General features: G+C 42.5%; 1 protein-coding gene across 1 annotated transcript in view; it reads left to right on the forward strand.

Annotated features, from left to right (window-relative positions):
• Positions 1–24161, forward strand: part of DNAAF9 (dynein axonemal assembly factor 9) — a gene marked incomplete at both ends in the record, with an annotated part of 97079 nt that overhangs the window by 41295 nt on the left and 31623 nt on the right. The window contains 14 exons of the mRNA XM_084246686.1: positions 1266–1342; positions 1811–1855; positions 2248–2293; positions 3599–3710; positions 4713–4783; positions 5711–5761; positions 6134–6221; positions 14696–14799; positions 18615–18761; positions 19790–19878; positions 20296–20397; positions 20669–20786; positions 21657–21745; positions 23282–23440. Coding sequence (XP_084102812.1) covers positions 1266–1342; positions 1811–1855; positions 2248–2293; positions 3599–3710; positions 4713–4783; positions 5711–5761; positions 6134–6221; positions 14696–14799; positions 18615–18761; positions 19790–19878; positions 20296–20397; positions 20669–20786; positions 21657–21745; positions 23282–23440 — 1298 coding nt within the window. The remainder of the gene's footprint in view (positions 1–1265; positions 1343–1810; positions 1856–2247; positions 2294–3598; positions 3711–4712; positions 4784–5710; positions 5762–6133; positions 6222–14695; positions 14800–18614; positions 18762–19789; positions 19879–20295; positions 20398–20668; positions 20787–21656; positions 21746–23281; positions 23441–24161) is intronic.

The following is a 24161-nucleotide window of genomic DNA, read 5'->3' on the forward strand; positions in this document are numbered from 1 at the left end:
TGAATGACAGCTCATCAGCACTTCTTTGTAGACATCTGGATGTGTTTAAAAAAAAAAAAAATCACTCCATAGCATACTGTTTTACTCAATAGTTTTTTTTAAGGTTTTAAAAGTTTAAAAAAAATGGAACCTCCTTGGTGACACAAGGGGTTAAGTCTTAGCACTATCAAGCTATTGGCTGTCATTACAGCATGAGTTAGATCCTTCGGCCAGGGAGCTGACCCACATGGCACAGCAGACCTCTATCTCGCCACTGCTCCCCGCAGCAGTGTGTTTCAGTAGATATGCCTGTTCTGTTCCCTACTCTGCCTCTGGTGAATCCTCTCACTCCCCCACATCTCTGTCCTACACCCCAGTTCTTGTATGCATAAATAAATTTTTTTTAAGTTGAAAAATACAGGTTCTACTATGAATTTTAATAAAGTTAGGAAAAGCTTGTTTTGAGCTACATGGTTTGATTTCCTATAATTCAGTGTAAAAAAAAAACAGCTAAAGATGAGAAGATCTGACTTGCCTTTCCTAGACAAGCACGTGTTCTTGTTCTCTGACCATTATCTTCCTTGCTGTTTTGCGGTTAACCTGCCCTGCTGAGTTGCATTCCTATATCTGACTCAATAAGGAGATGAGAAGAGTCGGCTTGATGCCTCCCAATGCCGATAGGACCTTTCCTGAAGGAAGCCATTTGACATTAGAAAGGTTGTGTATGATGTAGATATGACAGAGACTGTAGCTATAGTCACCAGCTCCTTGCCATCTCACCTTCTCACTGAACTTGAATCTCTGGTACTGAAGTGGGTTCTCTCTATCCTTTAGCTGAAAACATGTAAAACAAAATCAGTTTTACTAATCCTTCAATATCAGTTTTCACACCTTTGTGTTTTACTCATCTTTTGTGACTCTAGCTATTTGAGTAGAATAAATTCTGTGGGCAGTAGTCCCTCCCCCAGCACCAGGGTCAAGGGGAAAAAGAAGGCACTTTCCTAGATCTCACAATGGCACCATCCTAGCTGGTCACATCTCACTGGCAGATCAAGTTCTAGTGTCCACTTGCCTGAATAACATGTTTCCTGTGAACCCAGCCTGAAGAAACAGGCACCTATTTTTCTTAATACAGTGTTTTCACTTAAATCAATTTATATCGTCCAAGTGATCATGTAGATGAAAGGGTAAGTGTTCTCCTGGCCAAGTGTTAGCGGGGGCTCCTCTGTCAGTGATGTGTTCTCTTGTGAATGTTAATTGTCCCTGTTTTGTGATTGTTTTTCCAGGCCAAGGAGGAGGCAGAACAGGCCCTGGGATCTGGGTTAGATTCCTTTGAGTTGATGCAGTTTAAGGCAGCCCTACGGTAAGCAGTGACTTATATTTCCTGCAATTATTTTAAAGTTTGTTTTTTAAAGACCTTTTTCTTTCTTGTGTGTTATATTCTGCCTTCCCTTTGAGAAAATGTGCCAGTAAAACCATAGAAGAAGAATCATTCATGATCAGGGCTTTATTTGAAAGGCCAAGGAGCCAAAGGTAGAGGAACCCTAAGGCTGAATGGGAGACAGATTAATACCAGAACCTCCAAGACTGACAAACTCCAGTTCAGAGGATAGAAAGGTGAAGCTGGGGACATGAATGTTAAGGCCATTAGGGTCAGACGCCCTGATCATATGAAGACAGTCACTGATGAGAAGAGGCTTACTCCAGGCCTCATCTTGCTTGCACATGGTAGAAACTGTGAGTCTGGCCATTTCTCAGGGTCTAGACGGCCTAGGAATTTGGTTTCTTGGCATCACACACTGACTTATATTTTGTTGTTTTTGGTCTACAGTTCCAAGATGTCTTTTCATATACATGCTGTGAATAATCAGGGAAGGTAAGTATATGATTGTATTGCATCCACATTTGGGGCAAGTTTAACGAGCAAAAAGAAAAGAGAGGTTACCTTATAACTGCTGGCAGGGATGACTTCTCACAGTTCCACATCTGGCAGTGGCATCACTCCAGGGTTGGGCCCAAGACTAGCAAACGCTGCCTGTGCTAAGCTGAGCCCCTCTACCTTTAGTGCTTCCAACTGAAAGACTCAGGAATGGGGATGGAGGGTGGCCATTATTTCATCCAAGTAATGTACATACTTACTTTGCATACATGAAGCTCTGATTTGTAAATCCCCACGAGAAATCTGGGTCTGTGGGTTGCTGCTGAGTTGGGGTGACGGGGGAGAAAAAAAGAGTATTGTGGGGGAAAAAAATCCTATTTCTTTTCTAGAATTGTGCCTCTGGACAGTGAAGATAGCTTATACTTTGTGAAAACGGTAAGCAAATTTGTTACACATCAGCTGACAAGTAATGGTCCTTAGAGAGACATGTACATGGGTGAGGTAGGAGTCTTGTGCAGCCTGTCCCTTAACTGAGGAAACTGGTTTATTCTCAGGACTGTCCCAGTAGCAGCCTTGTTGAGCCTGTGCCAGACCCATCATGTCCCTGCTCCATGCTTAGACTCGCCCAGGTCCAGAGTTTTAGCTGAGGGTGGGAGGAGGGGTTGGGGAAGTTTTCCCCCATGTGACTGAGGTTGCTCTGATGTGAACTGAGGGCAAGCGACCTCCACACAAAACGATGAATTTTCAGTGGCTTCTCTGTGTTTTAACACCTATGTTGATGCCCTTAACAGAACCTGTAAAAATAAACAGACAAATAAAACTGGGGCCTCAGTCTCCAGTGGAGTATTCAGAGCAGAGCTTTCTGACCCATGTGCAAAGGGCACGTTGATGGGCTACAGGGATGGTTTCAAGATGCCGAAATACTGGTCCCTGGGGTAGGATGGCATTGCCTCGGAAAATCAGTTTCTAAGTTTCCTGTTTTACCCCATCTTCCATTTTACCCCACTGCATCCTAATGTGAAGAAGCTCTCTGCGTGTTTCCTCCTCTTCCCACCATGTAGTGTGGTTGGGCATGTAAATGGTAGCTATTCTGGCAGTGGGGTCTTCTCTGTTACTTTTGTTACTTGCTCCATTCCTCCTTTCCTCAAGGCTTTGCTTACCAGGCCCCCCAGCCTTTCCAGGGCAGACCATCTCCCAATCCCAGGTCGCTGTGTACCAGTGTAGCTGGAGAGAGGAATAAGGAACAATACTAGGCATTGGAAAAAAAAAGTCTCCAAGTCCAGTTCTCCACATAGAGCCCCATCCCTTCTCCACAAAGTCACTTCACTGAGTGCCCTCAAACTGCATCAAATTAGCAAATCTCCGGAGAAGAACATGGGGAGAGAATGGTGGACATCTAGCCAGCATTCTGGTTGTATGTGTGGACAGACTCAAGTAATGCCTGAGTCTATTCTGTGGCTACTGCCTAGGCCATAATTTCAGTGAGCTTTTGGTCATAGGAAGCTGGTTGGGCTGGTGTGGGTAACTTAGCCAAATGCATGCCTGCTGCCTGGGTGGTCCTGAAGTCAGCTCCCAGTTCTGAGATGGATTTCTGGATAATGGGTCTTCCTTTCTAAAACTTTCCAGTTCTCTGTTGCTGTGTATCTTAAAGCAAGATTTTGTGATCTGTTTCTTAGGGAGTCTCGCCCTGAAAATTTATGACTATCAACTGGTCTAACTCTGGTTTTTCATTTGAAACAGGCTTGTATGACTGTCTATGACATTCCTGACTTGCTGGGAGGAAGAGGATGCTTAGGCTCTGTGGTCTTCTCAGAATCATTTTTGACATCTCAGATCTTGGTTAAAGAAAAAGGTAAGTGTATGCCATCTTTGGAAAGCAAAACTTGAACATTTTATGTTTTTGACAAAATAAACCTTAGCTAAGTCAAAGGTCAATAGTAAACTGGTAAAAAAAACTAGAACACTTATAATAAAGGAAATATATCCAGATTTATGAAGAGCTTTTGCAAATTAATAAGAAAAACACAAGCTATTCAGTGGTAGAACGAGCAAAAATTATGAACAGGCAGTTCACCAGAGTAGAAAAATAATTACATACATATTTATGTATCTGTCTATATCTCTTCACATGCACATATATACGAATATGTAAACCCTAACTAGTAGTCAAGAAGCCACTTAAAATAGTGATGAGATCAGTTCCTCCTCTCTCTCCACCCCCATTATGTTGGCAAAAAAGTGACAATACCCTGTTGTGGTAGGAGAACCTGATAATGTTCTGTTTGATGTACACCTGTACTACTTTGATAAAAAATTGAAAGTATGGCCTCCTTGGTGGTGCAGGCGCCACACTGTGAAGCTGTTCACAGCCTCTGCAGTGCAGGTTCAATCCCAGCCAGCCCATGAGACTCCCACGTGGCAAAGCAGACCTCTCCTGTCTCGCCCGCTGCTCCCCTCAGCAATGTATTTCGTCATTCTGCCTGTTCTGTTCTGTTCCCTGTTCTGTCTCTGGCGAATCCTTTCACCCTCCCACACATCTGGCCTGTACCCCAGCACCTTGTACAAATAAAATAAATCTTAAAAAAAAAAATTAAAAGTAATACCAAAAGGACTAGTCCCCAGAAGTCTTCATGTAGATGTTTCTATTTGTTGTAAAAAATGATAAAGTTAATCATGAGAAAGCCATTCTTCAGCCCCTCATTATTATCCCTGTTCCCAGATACCTAAGTTTTCATTTTCTGACTCTTTGCCAACAAGAGAAGCCTGAAAATTTCAGAAGAGTATTGGCAATCTGGGCCTGCAAGGTAGACTCAGGTGGTGGATGGTAACCTGCATCTCTGTGGTCTTCCTACAGATGGCACTGTTACTACAGAAACCAGCTCCATAGTCCTGACAGCCGCCATCCCCAGATTCTGCTCCTGGCTGGTTAGTGTCATTATCAGGCAGAAGTGGACATAAACATGGAGAAATCAAGAACATTTGAGGAAGAGCTTCTTCATTGGGTACCTTAGCGGGTGTCAGATCCTGAACTAGCTGTTGTTCAGGAATGGTAGTTTTTAATCTTAGTTCTTTCTTGTACAAACAAATCTAGTTTAACTCTTTCATATTGTTGGAAAAGTTCCAAAAGAAAAGAACTAAATTACTTGGGTCCCTCTTAAATTGTGGAAGGAAGAAATTAAAACCTCATTTTACAGATAATGAGCAGGCTTAGAAATGGACCAACCTGGCCAACGTCACATAGAAAAATAAAGAATGAATTGTATAGCTCCCTTCTCTGTTGCAGAATGGTGGTTGTTGAATTTTTACAGCAGTGTCTCTACATGTAGAAAGGTCCCATCTTCATCGGTGGAACTTAGTCTGAAACTCCTGGTGCCTTGGGACCCAGAAAGTCTTAATAGCAGTGAATCTACTAATGGGCTACCTATTGTAGAATCTGTTTGTATTCTGTTTCTCAATTCTGATGTGGATAGGGGAAAATAAAAGTCATCTTCTGGTAAAACATGTTTAAATGAGAACACACTGAAAATATTTTAGAATGTTCTCTTTCTTTTATCCCTAAAATACAGTCCTTATTTTCTGAAGTGAAATGTAAGTGGAGACTAATACATCCTCTCTGCATATCATAGGCTCATTTAAGTGAATCTCAGGTCCTAGTAAGTGAGCCTCCTGTGACCCTGGAGCCTAAGCTTTAATGACCAAGAGCCGGTTTCCAGTTGTCAGGGCCTAAGAGTACTGGATTTGGTGGAAGAAGTGCCCGATTAAGTCTTCTGGAAATATCTGAACCTAGGGAAAACTAGTTGAGTTTTGCCCTTGAAGTAGTAACCTAAAAATCCATACTCCTTTTGGAAACAGGTGGAAGAAAATGAAGTAAAATTGTCTGAGCAAACCCAGCAAGCAGTGAAGGTAAGTAGCCTTCTTATTCTTAATGTTAACATCACCTCCAAATAAAATGTTAACAGTTTATATTAGTATTTCATCCTAGAGCTAACTTAAAGGATTTGTACCATTGTCTCAATTCCCTTTTGAGAATTCTTCCTCTTTACACTAGAGCTCTGAGAGAGAGAGAGAGAAAGAGAAAGAGAATCTTAACATTCTTTTTCTGAGCACAAGTCAAGGATGCCAGCAAAGAGCCAGGCATTGCCAAGGCCGTGGAAGAAGTTGGGTATCTGAGACTAACTCAGCAGCTTTTGTAGATGGACAAACTTGGGTGGAACTTTTGATTCCATAAATATTTATGCTGTGAATCACCTGCTCTTTGTGTTTGTTTTTTTAAAGGGGGATGAATGTTTCCTGGGCAGTTTTCTAACAGGCGGAGAAGGAGCATATCTTTATTCCAGCAACCCACAGTCCTGGCCTGAGGAAGGTGAGCAGCTATGATTTTTCTATTCTAGGCTGTATCTGGGTCCCTCCTTTGCACGTATCCAGGTGGTTGTTTTGACTAATTGCACATTTCATATTTGAAAAGCCTTGTTGTGTAGAATTGTTTTCTTTTAGCTTTTCTCCTTTGACCCACCCATTTTGCAGATGAGGAAACTTGTGCTAAGAAGGGCCGGCCCCAGAACTCCACCTGGTCCTCAGTTGCTGCCGAGGGTTGCCCTCAGCATGGGTTCCAGCCCCAACATCAAACAGAAATGGACCTAAACAAAATCTGGATTAATTTTCTATCACTCTGTAACATGACCACAAATTTAATAGCTTAAAACAACATGCATTTATTGCCTCGCAATTCTGTAGGTCGGAACTCCAGGAAGGTGGGACTCAAATCATGCTTTAGGGTCTCATAAAGCTGATGTTAAAACATCAGTCCAGGGCCTCCCTGGTGGCGTAGCAATTGAGCGCTGGGTTGCGAAGCTGCCTGTGGCCTCTGCGGCGCCGGTTCGATCCCCGGCTGCTCCCCAGCCACCGGAGGAGGGTCCCGCATGGCGCGCAGACCTCTCCTGCCGCCCGCTGCTCCCCTCAGCAGTGTACTTCAGTCCTTCTGCCTGCTCTGCTCCCCGTTCTGGCTCTGGTGAATTCTCTCACCCTCCCGCACTTCTGACTGTACCCAGTGCATGTATAAACAAAACAAACAAATAAATAAATAAAACATGCCTCTATTAAAAAAAAAAAAATCAGTCCAGGATTATCTGGAGGCTCTGGAGAAGAACCAGCTCCCAAGCTCTTCCAGGATGTTGGTGGAGTTCATTACGTGGGACTGTAGGACTGAGGGCCCCCATTTTATGGCTGTCAGCTAGAACATTTTTAGTGTCTCCCAAAGGTCCTTTCCCTTTGACCCCCTGCATCTCAGCAGTGAAGAACTTCCCTTGCCTTGAATCTCTCTCACACTTCTAATCTCTTCGAATTCTTCTGCTACCAACCAGAGAAAACTCTGCTTACAGAGAACTAGTCTGATTCAAAGGGGCCCGCTCATATCATCTCCTTTTTGCCTTATAACATTACATGTATACAGGAGTAACATCAGGAGATGAAGGTCATATGGGACATGTGAAATTTGTACCTACCACAGTCTCTTCTGGCCCCAGCAGTTCATGTCCCTCCCACATGTAAGATACAATCATACCCCCACCCCCTTCCCCAAGGTCCTCATCCTATGAAGGTAACAGGTCAAAGTCTTAAATCTCATCAACTCAAAACTCTAAAATCTCGTCATCAATATCATAAATCAGGTATAGATGAAGCTTTCATTTAATCCATTAAATACAGCTCCTGGACACAATTCTTTCCCATCTGTGAATTAAAGAGACAAGTTATCTGCCCCCAACCATCCCAGCATATAAGGTGGTGCTGGCATAGGATAATGGTTACAGACAGCCAGGTTCAATAAGGTGGGAAACTAAAGACAAAAGGGACTTACCAGCTCAAGGCAGTTTTTTTTTTTTTAAGATTTTATTTATTTATTTTTACAAGAACCGGGGTACAGGCCTGATGTGCGGGAGGGTGAGAGGATTCACCATAGACAGAGCGGGAAACAGAACAGGTGGACTGACAAAATACACTGCTGAGGGGAGCAGTGGGCGCGACAGGAAAGGTCTGCAGTGCCATGTGGGACCCTCGCCAGCTGGCCAGGATCGAACAGGCGCTGCAGAGGCTGTGGACAGCTTCACAGCCCTGCACTCACCCGCCTGAGCCACCAGGGGAGGCCCCCAAGGCAGTTTTGAAATTCAGGTGGGCAAACTCCAGTTCAGGATTAGGTTTCAAGACCTGGAAGTAGTCCCCCTTGGCCCGTAGATCTGCCCACTGGGCTCTTGGTTTGCCTTCTAAACTCTTAGTTTTGCCCTGTGGGCTCTTGTTTTCACCTCAGTTATCCTTCCTTTTTCATGAAGGTGGTACTTTGTCTGTGGCTAAATAACTTTTCAGACTGCTGCTTTCCACTAGAATTCGGAGGGTCTGCTAGTCTGCTTTCATGTCAGACTCTGTCCCTTTCAGTTCAAGTTGGCAGTGTTTCTGCTGATATAAATTATCAAGAGCCTTGATAGTCTTATATGGATTTAGTGGGGATTCTTTCCATGTTCCTTTTTGGTTTCCTCAAAATAACACTTTCTTATGAGTTCTGTTCTTTCCCTGTTGGACATAGCCTTTTTGTGGAGGAGGGGTTGTGACTTACTCCATAAATTCTTCAACCTCTGCTAAGCAAATCCTCTTTCTGGGTAACTTATTCTTGAAAATATTCTGTCTGGTGGCAAATTCTTCTCCCTATTCTAAGATCATTGGTTCAGCTTCAGCTCTTTCATTCACATAGAAGACAAAGCACAAAGAGTTCTGGTTTTCAGTCTACAAAATGCTGGGGTGGTTACAGCTTATGTTATCAGGCCTGTGCTGTGGCCTCTGCATTTCCAACCAGGCACTTAGGAACTATTCTCTGAAGGCAAGGGAGTGTACGGCAGTGTTGCCAGCCTTGGCAAGATTGCATAGTGTTTGAAAACAGACACAATACAGAGGGGGTTGTGCTCTGTCTCTGGCTCTGTTGAGCCAGTTGTAATATTTAGCAAGGGTATTTGCCAAAATTGATTTGCACCTTTTAAGCAAATAGCCTTGTTAGAAAAATAATCTTCCATTGTATTGAGTTATCCAACAAGGTTCACTGTATCCTGAGGTCTTTACATAAGAATAAAGGGCAGAGCCAGGGGTTTCTGGGGCCTTGTTAGTCATACTCTTTGAGAGTTTAGATTTTATACTTTCTTAGTTCCTAAGGGAAATGTAGTCAAATTAGGAGATGGTTTGCTGAAGCAGGAAAATTAAACAGGAGCAGAGAATTTAAGTAAGAGTTCTCTCTGGTTATATTTCTTAAGTGTTTCACCACTTTGGGACTCATGTCAGTTTTGTGGGACTTGCAGTTTACACTACTTGAATACTCTCTTAAGGAAAAGTAATAATACAAATGATTCACGCTCTTCTCAGGGCCTTGGAAGGGGACTTGAACAGGTAAGGCGTCCTGATACTTAAGTTCATTTATATCTTGGTGAATTTGCGTCTGGTTTATTTATTTTTTTTAAAAGATTTATTTATTTATTTATACAAGCACTGGGTACAGTCAGAAGCGCGGGAGGGTAAGATAATTCACCAGAACAGGGAGCAGAGCAGGCAGATGGACGAAGTACACTGCTGAGGGGAGCAGCGGGCGGCAGGAGAGGTCTGCGAGCCATGTGGGACCCTCGCCCAGCGGCTAGGGATCGAACCGGTGCTGCAGAGACTGCAGGCAGCTTTGCAGCCCAGCGCTCAACCGCTGCACCACCAGGGAGACCCAATTTGCCTCTGGTTTAGACTGTGGTGACCTTGAAATCTATCTGTGGCATCCCCTGAAGGCATTTAAAAAGCTCTTGGGCATGCACTGTTATGATTGAGCTTCACATCCAGTGTCCCATCAAGATAGACTCTTGCCTGTCATAGTGCAAGGTAGTGGTAGTCCATGTCCTCTGATTTTCAGCAGAAAGTGCAGAGAATTGCATAAGGATAAGAAAAATAGTACTACTTTTACTTTGAAATGCTTGCAATTCAGCAACCTTTCCCTTTCCCCAGTTACTAACATGTACTGTCACAGGTTTCTTCTTAGGAAACTTCCCTTTCATTCTTGCCCCTTGTGTGCCCTTCACTTCCCACTCTGCTGATGTTGGTCAGGCAGGCTGCCCCGCACCTAATCCTCAGTAGCATGTTTTAGACTTTCACCACATCTGCCCATATCCCAAACTGTAATCCAAGTAGAATCATACTTGCTGTGTTCTTCTTAGACTTACTTTTTTTTTAATTTTATATATTTTTTAATTTTTTATATATTTCTTACATCATTTTCATTTTGCACAATGTATGCATTTTCATCTTAGTTATTATATTCCCCATACAATTGCACGCCCCTTATTTTGATCCCAGTCCCTCCTCTCTCCCCCTCAACCCCCTGTAGTGTGTCTCTGGTTTATAGTTGCCTGTTGATTTTTATTTTTTATTATACTTATTCTTTTTCCTGATCCCTTATTTAGGTTTTCTAAACTCCTGCTATGAGTGAGACCATCCTAATTTTATATATTTTTTTACATCATTTTTCATTTTTTGCACAACGTATGCATTTTCATGTTGGTTATTTTTTTTGCTGAATGTTCTGTTCCTAAGATTTGTCCACATTGTTCTATGTAACCATGTAGTTCATTGTAACCGTACAATGTTCTATGTAACCATATAGTTCATTCACTTTTGTGGCTTCATAGCTTCCTTTGTATGAAAATGAGCTGTTTATCCTTTTGATTCTTAATGGACATTTGGGTTGTTTATAATCTTTTGGTATTGTATAAAATACTTTCGTGAACACTGTTACACTTCTCTCCATACACATAGCACTGGGAGGATTCCTTACAACATGTCTTTTTTGCTGCATATAGAACCATAATTGCCATCTGTTGTCTCCCCTGATTTTACTGCTACATTTCTGCCAGGTCTGCCACTTCTGCTTGCCAGCGTTCACCTCTCTGGCTAGTTAGGATTTTGATCTTTCCCAAATGTTTGCCACTTTGCCATCATTTTTACATCCCTTAGTATAGATTTTTCTGTGTTTTTCCTGCCTTCTGCAGGCCTGCCCCTCTCCCTCATAAGTCTTATGTACTGGGCCTCCCCTGTGGCACAGTGGGTTGAGCGCAGCGCTGTGAAGCTGTCCACAGCCTCTGCAGCACCAGTTCGATTCCCGGCCGGCCAGGGAGAAACCCACATGGCAAGGCAGACCTCTCCTGCCTCACCCGCTGCTCCCCTCAGCAGTGTCTTTGGTACGTCTGCCTATTCTGTTCCCCTCTCTGTCTCTCACCCTCCCGCACATCTGGCCTGTACCCCAGTTCTTGTATAAATAAGTAAATCTAAAAAAAATAAAATAAAAAAATTAAAGACTTTTGTGCCATGTTGCTGAAGGGAAGTTGTGAACAGCCCCAGGCCAGAACACCAGATTTCTACTGTTCTCACCAAGCTTCAATATTTCTCAAATGCTTCTCAGTTTTGTTCATTCCCAGATCCCTTAACAATTATTTTTGGCCATTAGTTCAGTTTCATTTTGCTGCTTTCGAGGTAGTATATTTGCCAGCCTCCTCAAAGCCACTTCAAAAGTCCCACCTCTCGGGATTTTTGAAAGATATTTTCACTTGGCAAAAATTCCAGGTTGACAGTTTGTTTTTGTACTTCAAAGATATCCCATACTTCTGTCTTGTCATTTGCATGATTCTTGGTAGAAATCTGTTGCCATCCTTATCTTTGCTCCTTTCACTGTGAGGAATCTTTTTCACTCTGGCTACTTTGATCTTTTATTCCTCTTATCACTAATGGTAAGCGATGACTTTTATGTGTTTTCATGTTGTTTTCTTCATGTTGCTTGTACTTGATTCATTTAGCTTCTTGGAATGATGGATGTATAGTTTTCCCCAAATTTAAAAAAATTTGGCCAGTATTTCTTTAGTATTTCTCTTCATTTAGGAAACCCCAGTTACATATATTTGGGCTGCCTGAAGTTGTTCCACAATCTTTTCTCTCTGTGTTATTTTGCAGTTTCTATTTCTGTGTATTTTTACTTACTAAACTTTTCTTCTGCATTGTTAATGTTAACATTTATAAAGTAGAACAGAGTGCCAAGTGGTGAGCCAGGTTCAACAAGAGGCCTAGAGAACAATTGAAGTAGAGAAATTTATTATAAGTGCTAGAAGAAGTACATGCAAGCAAGCCTCTAGGGGCCAAAGAGGAAGGTCAGCCAGGGTTTAGGTGGAGAGAGGAGCAGGGCTTTAGGACACATATCTTTATTAGGGTCTGTTGCTAAAATTCCCAGGTTAAGACCAGATTGATCCATTCAGATCAAAAGGGTAGGATTTTTTTCTTCAAGATTTATTTATTTATGCATACAAAAACTGGGGTGTAGGCCAGAAGTACAGGGTCAGGGGAGTGAGAGGATTCACCAGAGACAGAGTGGGGAGCAGAACAGGCAGACTGACTGAAATACACTGTTGAGGGGAGCAGCAGCAAGACAGGAGAGGTCTGCTGTGCCATGTGGGTCACCTCCCTGATAGGGGATAGAACTCATGCTGCAGTGGCTGCAGATTGCTTCATAGTGCTGAGACTCAACCCCTTGCACTACCAGGGAGGCCCCTAAAGAGTAGGATTTTTGATAAGTTCCACAGGGATCTTACCTAAGGGGTACACAGGGAAGGCAGGGAAACTGTTGATCACAAGGAATATTGGGGAAGTCATATTAAAAATTTATATTCGCTTGTTACTCTGTGGGCTCTTATCTAGGGCTTGAGCTTTTATGCAGGGGGCCCATGTCAGATTAAAGTTCCTGCAAGCCACTTGGGCAAGCTAGGTGAATGCAGAAGCAGTAGTACTTTGGAGTACTAAACTCTCGGCATTTATCTAATGTCATTAATTTCATCGGATGTATTGTTCTCCTCGGACGTTATATTTTTCATATCTAGAAGTTTGATTTAGCTATTTTTTTTTACGTCTTTCATTTCTCTGGTTAATATGCAAATCTTTCTTCTAGCTTGTTGAACATGTGGGATGAGTTATATTAATAGTGTTAATACACATTTTTTTCTAGTACTGTTATCTGGGCTTTTAAACTTTATTTGGAAGGAGCAACTTTTAATTTAGACCTAATTTTAACCCACAACTGAGGCAGTCCTTCTGAGTTCTCTGCCTGGCATCCCTGTGAAATATGAGGTTTTCCACTGTGGCTGGTAGGAATGGGCAGAATGTCTGGTACAAGGTGTGGATAGATGTTCATTGTTTTCCATATGAAAAACAGGCTGTTGTTTCTTTTTCTGCACTGTTTACTGAAAAGGCACTCCTTTCTCCTTTGAATTGTCTTTGCACCTTTATTGAATAGCAGTTGACCATTATCTGCTATTTCCTGCAGGCTTCAATAAATGGTTGGCACTTGGGCAGCTTACTCATTCTCCCTGAAGTGATTTATAGCTTCTATAGTGTTTCCGTTCCACTACTGAATAGAGGTTATCAGAAGTGAGGAACAGGGGTGCCAGCCCATTAATACATGGGGAACTCATCCAGAGACTCTGGTGACCAAGCTGACTTTCACCTTCCAGTGGTCATTGCTGTCTGCTGCCTTCATTCTGCATCATCCACATGTTCCCTTGTGTCCACATGTGCCGTATGTAGAGGGGTACTTTTAAAGAGAATGTTCTCTGCAGCATTGAGCACAAATGAACTGTACAGCTGCATCTTACCTACAGCATGGGCTACTAGGGAACAGAATGTTGAGAGAAGTAAGCACGTCACAGAAGAGCACATTTATTAGGATTCTGTCTTATAAAGGTACAGCAGATAAGATAATATACATAGATACCATGAGTATAATAAAACTGTCCAGAATGTTGGTTCCCTCCATGTCCCATACATCTTGCTTTTATGAACTATAGAACCACAGACTCCCAGCATCTGTAGAAACCACTTATTGCTAACTCAGATGCTCCTTCACTGGGCATAAGGATCCTTAGGCTCCCTTCACCAGACACTGGTGCTCCTTCTTAGGACTTAAGAGAAAGATGTGGTCCCTTTAGAGATGAATCAGCCTCTACCAAAAAAGAAGGAAATATCTACAAACTCAGTAATGAAGGAGACATACAGACATAAAGTCATTTTAGTGTGTTTCCTTGGAAGAACCATAAGGAAATGTGAAGTTTGCCTCTTCCCATCAGTTAATAACTATCCACTGTTTTTTGTTTGTTTGTTTTTGTTTTATTTTTTTTTAATTTAAATTTTATTTTTATATTCCTCATACAATTACAACCCCCTTATTTTTACCCCAAGCCCTCCTTTCCCCGCCCCCCCACCCCCCATAGAGTGTCTCTTGTTCATAGTTATTTGTTGATTTTGATATTTTCTTTCTTATAGTTATTCTTTTTCCTGGTCCCTTATTTAGGTTTTCTAGATTCCTGCTATGAGTGAGACCATCCGGTATTTTTCTTTTTCTTTCTGACTTATTTCACTGAGCATGATCCCTTCTAGCTCCATCCATGTTGCTGCAAACTGCATGTGTTTATCTTTTTTGAATGCTGAGTAATATTCCATTGTGTATATGTACCACATCTTCTTGATCCAGTCATCTATTTTTGGGCATTTTAAGTCTTACGTAAAAACTGTCTAATACTTCATTTCTCTTCGAGGCTCCAGGAGGGAACATTGACTTCTCCAGAGCACAGGGCTAAGCATAAAAATCATGTAACTTAAGTTCTACAGACACTGATCTCTAGTTACCTCTCTAGCATGTCTCATACCTCCAGGAATGACAATGGGATCTGACCCCTCCCTTCCCACCCCGAGGATGTGACTCTCCATGTCTGACTGGCTCTTTTTCCCTTCCAGGGAAAGTGCATTTCTTCTCTAGTGGCCTTCTGTTTTCTCACCGTCATCATGGAAGTATCATCATTTCCAAGCATCACATGAATTCCATTTCGTTCTATGATGGGGTAAGTGTTTTACCAATTGCTGACTTTGATGTTCAGTAAGATACCCTCTGGGAATGGAGGCATCACTCTCCCAGATTTCAAACTATACTCCAAAACCATAATAATCAAAACTGCATGGTACTGGAACCAGAACAGACACATGGCCCAATGGAACTGAATAGAAAACCCAGAAATAAACCCACAGATCTATGGTCAACTAATCTTTGACAAAGGAGCAAAGAATATGCACTGGAGCAAAGGAAGTTTGTTCAATAAATGGTGCTGGGAAAACTGGGTTGCTACATGCAAAAGAATGAAGCTTGACTACTACCTCATACCATGTACAAAAACCAACTCAAAATGGATTAAAGAACTAGACATAAGACCTGAAACCATAAAATACATAGAAGGAAATATAGGCGAAACACTAAATGACATGCACCTCAAAGACATCTTTACAGACTCATCACCCAAAGCAGTGATAGTGAAGGCAAAGATCAACACCTGGGACTACATCAAATTAAAGAGCTTCTGCACAGCAAAAGAGACAATAACCAAAACAAAGAGAAACCCCACCGACTGGGAGAAAATTTTTGCACCCAACACTAATGATAAAGGACTGATCACAAAAATCTACAAAGAGCTGATGAGACTCAACAAAAACAAAGAAAATAATCCAGTCAAAAAATGGGCAGAAGAGCTAAAAAGAAACTTCTCCGAAGAGGAAATACAAATGGCCAACAGGCATATGAAAAAATGTTCAACGTCACTTGCAATCAGGGAAATGCAAATCAAAACTACAATGAGATACCATCTCACACTAGTGAGAATGGCACATATTAAAAAAACTAGCAACAACAAATGTTGGCGAGGATGTGGAGAGAAAGGAACTCTTCTGCACTGCTGGTGGGAGTGCAAAATGGTCCAACCACTATGGAAAGCTGTGTGGAGGTTCCTCAACCTACTAAAGATAGAGCTTCCATATGATCCAGCAATTCCACTCCTAGGTATTTACCCAAAGGACACAGAAACATTAATTCCAAAGAGCACCTGCACCTCTGTGTTTATAGCAGCACAATTTACAATAGCTAAGCTTTGGAAACAACCCAAATGCCCAAAAATAGATGACTGGATCAAGAAGATGTGGTACATATACACAATGGAATATTACTTACCAATCAAAAAAAGATAAACACATGCAATTTGCAGCAACATGGATGGCACTGGAAGGGATCATGGTCAGCAAAATAAGCCAGAAAGAAAAAGAAAAATACTGGATGGTCTCACTCATAACAGGAATCTAGAAAACCTAAATATGGACCAGGAAAAAGAATAACTATAAGAAAGAAAAAAATCAAAATCAGCAAACAACTATGAACCAGAGACACTGTTGGTGGGGGGAGGAAGGAGGGCTTGGGGTCAAAATCGGGGTTGCAATTGTATGGGGAATATAAAAATTAAAAAAATAAATTAAAAAAAAAATTAGGGCCTCCCAGGTGGCGCAGTGGTTGAGCGCTGGGTTGCGAAGCTGCCCACGGCCTCTGCGGCGCTGGTTCGATCCCCGGCTGCTCCCCGGCCACCAGAGGAGGGTCCCACATGGCGCGCAGACCTCTCCTGCCGCCCGCTGCTCCCCTCAGCAGTGTACTTCGGTCCTTCTGCCTGTTCTGCTCCCTGCTCTGGCTTTGGTGAATTCTCTCACCCTCCCGGCTTCTGACTGTACCCAGTGCATGTATAAACCAAACAAACAAACAAATAGATAAATAAATAAGACATGCCTCTAGAAAATTAAAAAAAAAAAAATTAAAGGTGGACCCTAAAAAAAAAAAAATACTCTCTGAAGGGAAAGCCATGAGTCAGGATGTCTGGAATCAGAACTGTGCTTGAAGCAGGCAGGAAAGTCATGGAGAAACTGCTCAGGTCTCTTGTAAGCCTTGTCAACCTTGTCAAGGGCTTTGCTAGAAAGGGCTTCTGGGTCAGAAATCCCAGCAGCTACCCAGTCCCATTAACTCATCCCACAGGGGACTAGAAACTAGGCTGAAGAAGGCCTTCAGTGGTACCTCAGAAATGACCTCCTAGGGACATCAAAAAAAGTAAAATAATTAGGAATAAATTTAATCAAGGAAGTTAAAAACTTGTAAACTGGAAGCTATGAAACATTGCTAAAGATAGAAAGAGGACTTAAATAAGACATATATATGTTCATGGATTGGAAGATTTATTTTTTGTTAAGACAACAGAACAAATTCATTGTAGTTCATACCAAAGTCATAATTGTAATTGTTGTAGAGATAGAAAAACTCATCCTAAAATTCATATGGAATCTCAGGGGACTCACAAATAGCCAAAACAATCTTGGAAATTTTTCTTGAATTCAGGGTTGTTCAAGAACAATTTAATTGTTCTTGAAGAATTAACACATCCTCATTTCAAAACTTACTATAAAGCGATAGTAATCAAAACAATGTGGAGTTGGCCTAAGATCAGGCGTGTAGACCAATGTTGAATAAAAAAGAAAGCTCAGAAATAAACCCTTGACAAAAAAAAAAAGAAATAAGAAATAAACCCTTGTATGTATGGTCAAATGATTTTTGTGAAGACCATTCAATGAGGAGAGGAGAGCCTTTTCATTTTTTTTCTCTCTTTATTGACGTAACATTGGTTGACAACTCTGTATGTGATTTAAGGGAAAAGGTTCATCCCTCCTCAGATGTATTTTGCCATACCACTCCAACCATCAAAGCACACATCATCCTTTCCCTAGACCACTTGACCCCCTCCATCCTTTTCTCAGATATGACCCCAAAAACACAGGTAAAAAAGAAAAATATGGGGGCCTCCCTAGTGTCGCAAGGGGTTACGCAAAGCACTATGAAGCTGTCCACAGCGTCTGCAGCATGAGTTTGATCCCCGGCCAGGGAGCTGACCCACATGGTGCAGCAGATCTCTCATGTCTCACCTGTTGTTCCCCTTAGCAGTGTATTTCAGTACATCTGCCTGTTCTGCTCCCCACTCTGTCTCTGGTGAATCCTCTCACCTCCCCCCACACCTCTGGCTTACACCCCAGCTCTTGTATGCATAAATAAATAAGTCTTTAAGGAAAAAAATATGTATAAATTGTATTTCATCAAAATTGAAACTTCCAATGTTGGGGCAGAGGTTGTGGGGGACAGGGGGAATTAAAAACTTCTGTTCATTAAAGCACACAGTGGGACAACCTATACAGGATGGGAGAAAATACTCACAAATCATATATCTGAAAAGGGATTAATACCCTAGAAAGAATTTTGAGATAAAATGTTCAGATTAGGAGAAAAAGACACCTGTATTTTCCTATGTCATCTGTAAGTGGTAATAGAAAAATACATCTATTGGGCCTCCCCTGGTGCTGCAGCTTCCCGCAGCCTCTGCGGCACAGGTTCGATCCCTGGCTGCCAGCGAGGGTCCCACATGGTGCAACAGACCTCTCCTGCCGTGCCCACTGCTCCCCTCAGCAGTGTATTTCGTCAGTCTGCCTGCTCTGTTCCCCGCTCTGTTTCTGGTGAATTCTCTCACCCTCCCGCGCTTCTGACTGTATAAATAAATAAATAAATAAATAAATAAATATTTGTATAAATAAATCTTTAAAAAATAAATAAATCTTAGTATAAATAAATAAAAATAATAAATAAATCTTGTATAAATAAATCTTTTAAAAAAGCATCTATAATTAAATCCCAGTAAACCACATAATGTGAAAATAATTACACTGAATTCGTCATACATATTTTGACAGCATTTGTGCGGTTGGTATCATGCAAATGACTTTTCTCACCACTGTTCCCTCTTTCTCTCTTTAGGATTCCACCAGTATTGTTGCTGCCCTTCTGATAGACTTCAAAAGCTCATTGCTTCCCCATCTCCCAGTTCAATTCCATGGATCAAGCAATTTTCTGATGATTGCACTTTTCCCCAAATCAAAGATATACCAAGCATTTTACACAGAGGTAATACCAATCATTTTTTAGCAAAATAACTACTGTTTTTTACCCTAGCAATTTTAAGGCAGTGTCTCAAGGCTAATAATGAGGTGATGAAGAGTTGGAAGGGATGATGGGGTAACTGCTTCTAGTCCCTTTGGGTACTAGAATGGTGCTCTTACCATTGCAGGGTGAGAGCCTAAAGCAACTGAACAAAAAGACTTCTAGCTTCTAAGAAAAACCTTTGTTCCGTTTAAATCCTAATTAGACTCGTTTTCCTTTTAGCTCCTTTATTGAATTGTTGGGCCCTATCTACTGGATCAGAGCCGTGTACCCCACCCAGGCTTTCCCTCACAGACCCTGCCCTTTGAATAGTCCTGTCTGGCAGGCTGCATGCACATTATAGGCACTCAGCACAGCTGTATGAATGAGGTGACTTAGCAAAAATTGTATGACCCACTTTGAGACCAAACACTAGTAAAAGTCAAACACATGCCTACCCTCATGACTAGTAGAAATGTTTGGAGTGGTGTGACAGTGTTGCTCCCTCAAAACAAATTTGCAGAACATGGAGGAGATAACACTGGCTTGGCTGTAGAGTGGCATATCAGGCCAGTCTGTATGTGTCTCATTGCCTACTGGTCCTTCCTACCTCCTTGTGCTTGTCCTTTCAGTCTAGGGACCTAGAAACGGCCCATTAGATTCTCTTCTGCCTTTAGACAGGAGTTGCTTGAACTATTTCTTCTCTCTGGCCCTAGTACCTGGGAAGACTGTTTCCCTGCTGCCAGAACAGTGTTATTGGACACCATCCTCTATGCTTCCTGGCCTCTGAAGGAGCAGAATCCCTGGGAGAGGAACTCAGAAAGAAATTCTGGTTTTGAAAAATACAGAACAGAATTGCTTCGGGCATCTATTTTTGAAGCAAACTTGTTTGTTATGATGGTTTTTCTCAGTACTGACAGTCTAGATTTTCAACAACCATCAAATCCCCATGTGGATTCCATATCCTGTTGTTGGGTTTAAAGTGTTCTTTGCTCAAATTCTGTTTTGTTTAGGTCTTCTCCCCTTGGCAACAGCAGGCTAACTCAGTGCTCTCTTTAAAAGTGATCCAGGGAGATGGATTATCTGTGGAACAAAAGAGATTGTAAGTGACTGCCTTCAGTGTTTGTGCTTGCTTCCCTAAGCTGTGTGTCTGCTCTCTGCAGGATGGCTTGTTATGTAACATAGGGGTCTTGGCTTCTGAAAGGGCCGACCTATCATTTCAGTGCTAACAACCTGCAGGTAGCCAGTGACCTTGGGGAAATAGAAGTCAAAAGAGATAAAGCCCACCATGAATAAGAAGTGCCATGTATTACCAAGGGGTTCAGGCCAAACTTCCTGTGTGGCCACACCAGTCATCATACACTAACACCACCTTTTTGTTTAAGTCAGCGGTTGCTTGTTTTGAAATTGCTGATTCTGTCACGGAACTCTGGCTTGCAAGCATCAGAATGAGTTAAGTTAAAGTATGTGTGTGCTGTAGGGAGGTAGAGTTCTAATATATGAACTTTTGATAATCTAGACACTCCAGTGCACAGAAACTCTTCAGTGTCCTCAGCCATTCTGCTGGGGAGAAACAGAGTCCCCTTAAGCTGCTCTCAGCCAAACTCCCAGAATTGGACTGGTAAGCTCTGGTTTTCTGTTTATAAGTATTTAATGATCTAGCTTTTAAAATGTCAGAAAACTTGGTGTTACTCTTTTCTAAGTTTTTTTTTTCTTTATAGGTTTTCAGGGATCTGTAAAGATAGTAGTGACACACCATGTACAATTTTATTCTCTAAGGGGAATCTCTCTAAGGTTTATTTTTCAGCAATTGAATAAGTTTTTCATGTGAATAGGCACATTCAGGTGAGGCTGGTAATGGTAACATAATAGCTTTGTCATTGTTTTTCTAGGTTTCTCCAGCATTTTGCCATCAGCAGCATTAGTCAGGAGCCTGTAATGAGGGTCCATCTTCCTGTCCTGCTGCAGCAAGCTGAAATCAACCCTCCTCACAGAGTAGAAAACGAAAAGGTAGAGGAGCCCACCAAATATGCTGGGAATTCATAGGCAGATAATCCTGATACCCTGCCCTTGGATCTTTGGTGTCAGTTAACAAAAGTAATTCAGGCGGAGTCCCTTTATAAGACTCTCCACCTCCTTGGATACTGATGTAACAATATACATGAAACCTGCGCTGTACAATGACTGTGTACAGGTGTCTGCATTAACCCTGGCCAAGCTGGGATTGATGAAACCCTGGCATCTTGCTGTTCCCGCCCCCTTGCTTCTTCAAACTCTTGCTCAGTGCTCTCATGTCATTGGCTCTTTCTGGTTGTGACAAGGACTTACCTGCCAGTGGATGACACACTGAGCTTAATAAGGAAAGGGCCTTATTAGTCAGGCCTTGCTGGCATCATTAGGGTAAGATGATACTTTATAAACACTGTCTTCCCAAGAGTGGATATTAATCCTCTCCCCTCCTCTTGACCCCTCCCATTTCTTTGGAACTGTATGTTGTAATATACTCAAAGAAGTCATTTATTACCAAGCAATTCTAGACAACAGCTGCAAAAGAAAATAAAAGCACTAAACAATTGGAAACATCATTTTCTCCTAAGGCAAGAGTTTAAAAAGCCTGAAAATGATCATGTTATATTTTATTTAAAAGGTGCTATAGCAGTCACCTTAAAGTAAGAAGGTAGCTGACTGTAAGCAAGCATGCTGTGATTTGAGAGACGGAGTGCTGAAAAATAGAACCAAGATGGGGAAATTTGGATAGGAGGATAAAGAAAAAGTCAGTCAAACCCAGAGAACCTAGTCCAGAAGTCACCTCTTTTAACCTCTCACACAGTGCTGCCTCTCAGCTGAATCGCAAAGCCATGCTACTTTTCTTCCTCGTAGATAATTATCAGCATTGTAACCGGCCTCCCGGGTTGTCGCGCTAGTGAACTCTGTGCTTTTCTGGTCACTCTGCATAAAGAATATGGCAGGTTAGTATGGCTGCTGCCCTTGCTTTGGGGAAAGGAATTCTGTGCGTGGAACTGCCTGGGTACTGGGACACCTTCACCATGTACTGACCTTTGGTGAACCTGGTCTATACAGTAAATACCCATCTATGCATTCATTTGACACATTTGTCCTGAGCCCTTCCTGTGTGCCAGGCACCATTCTAAGTGTGGGGGAATACATCTGAGAACAAACCAGACAGAAAATCTCATGGAGCTTACATTCTAGTTTGGAAAAACTGACAAGTGACCTGAAATGAAGAAATGGAAGATAATGGAGAAAATAAATGAGAGGATAGTGAGAGTGCTGGGTTGGGGAAGGGATTCCAGTTTAAATTGGGTACTCAGGGAAGAATTCACTGAGAAGGAGACATTGAGCAAAGGCCTGAGGAAATTTGGGGAATGAACCCTCTGGATGTCTAGGAAAGAACATTGTAGCAGCAAGACCAGGACAGAGACCTGGGAGTGGGCCTACTTAGCAGGGCAATTCAGGACCACAGGGGTTAGAAGAACTTTGGAGCTGGTGGATGTGTCATGATCCTCTCCTGACCATAAGGGAACTGCAGAAGTTCAGGTGCAGCTGGGCCATGTTGGCTCAGGTGTGCCTGAGGAAATCATTTACGCACTTCCACCTGGATGGTGGACTATTCAACAATCCTTGCTGACGGATCCAGGCATTTACTATCTAGTTGGTCTAAAAGTAACACATCCTGTGGGAGGTCATAGAGAAATTAAAAAAGTGGAAATTGACTAACAAGTTGGGAATTTAGGGTAGGAGATTGGGGGGTTGAGTAAATGAATTTTGGAGAAATATTGTATTAAGAACTAAATAGGTAGCTGGTTCCTCTCCCATTTCCATTACTGCTATTCTATAAACAGGCTGAATCCTTCACCCTGTCCATTTCTGTTTCCTTTTTTTTTTTTTTAAAGATTTATTTATTTTTATACAAGAGCTGGGGTACAGGCCAGAGGCACGGAAGGGTGAGAGGATTCACCAGAGACAGAGCAGGGAGGGGAACAGGCAGATGACAGAAATACACTGCTGAGGGGAGCAGCGGGCTCGACAGGAGAGGGCTGGCACACCATGTGGGATTCTCGCCGGCCGGCCAGGATCGAACCCACACTACAGAGGCTGCGGACAGCTTCATAGCGTGGTGCTCAACCTGCTGCGCCACCAGGGAGGCTCCCATTTCTGATTCTTACAAAAAATTGCCTCGCACCAGATTGAAGCCATTGTATTGAATGGTGCTTCAGAAAGTGACTGGTCAGAAGTTGCTCTCAGCGCTGAAGTCTAGTGGCAAGACCCTGTCAAAAGCTGTGATAGATGTGGCTTCAGGATATGGGGCTCCCAACCAACCAGTGCCCTCTTCCTTTTTCTTTGGTGCCAGGATTGCTTTCTCCTGTACAGATCACTGGGCAGAATGTCTGGGTGAACACTGGTCAAAAGTAAATCCACTGGCTGAGCCCATAGGGCAGGTCATCAGGTGGCCCCCAAGCTAAAATTGCACTTGCTATTTCTAGGTGGATGGTGTACCGCCAAGTCATGGACAGCTCCGAGTGTTTTCATGCTGCCCACTTCCAGAGATACCTTTCAAGCGCCCTGGAGGCCCAACAGAACCGCTCTGCCCGCCAGTCAGTCTACATCCGAAAGAAGACCAGACTGCTGGTGATATTACAAGGGTGAGCACAGGAAGTCTTCTTGGGACAGAGGAGTAGGGTGATGACTTTGCTGTTACTATTATTTATTACTATTCATGTGTGGCTAATCTGGGGTACAGAACAACCTCCACATATGCATGAGCAGTGTCTGTGCTACACAGATAGAAATTAGATGAGCAAGGATTCCTGTTGCCTTCCTGTGGCCTAGACTGCGGTAACTTGCACACAGGTTTTTAGTTTGGTTTCAACATCATCATATCTCTAAAAGGTAGGGGATTAGGGAGGAGGTTTTCTGGACAAACTTCTTTTATAAGTTCCCATAACAATAGAGGCCCCAAAACCTCTTTCTTTACCATCTAGGCAAGGGATCTTCATGTGTTTCATCCTCCTATGGAGTTGCAGTGCCAGCCCCCATGCTGCAATCTCCAACCCCAGGTAGCTGGCTCAGTGGGGTTTCCTGGGCCTCTCAGTGAGGAGTGTGGTAAGTTCAGTTGGCAAGGAGCTCCTTGTCAAGATTGACAGAATGTGTAACACTGCTCCAGGAACTCTGGCTGCAAGCATCTTCCCTTGACCTATTCTAAGGGCTTCCAAGGAAGGAGGCCCATCACCACCCTGAGTCCACAGGAGAACGTGGCCAGGTCAGAAATACATGGGCTGTGCTCTTTACTGGTGTCATTATGCTTGGTAATAAAGAAGCTTCTGGCATTTTCACAAAGTGCTTTTGTGTTATGCTACATTTTTT

Source organism: Talpa europaea, assembly GCF_964194135.1.
Source record: "Talpa europaea genome assembly, chromosome: 11".
NCBI classification, from domain to species: domain Eukaryota; kingdom Metazoa; phylum Chordata; class Mammalia; order Eulipotyphla; family Talpidae; genus Talpa; species Talpa europaea.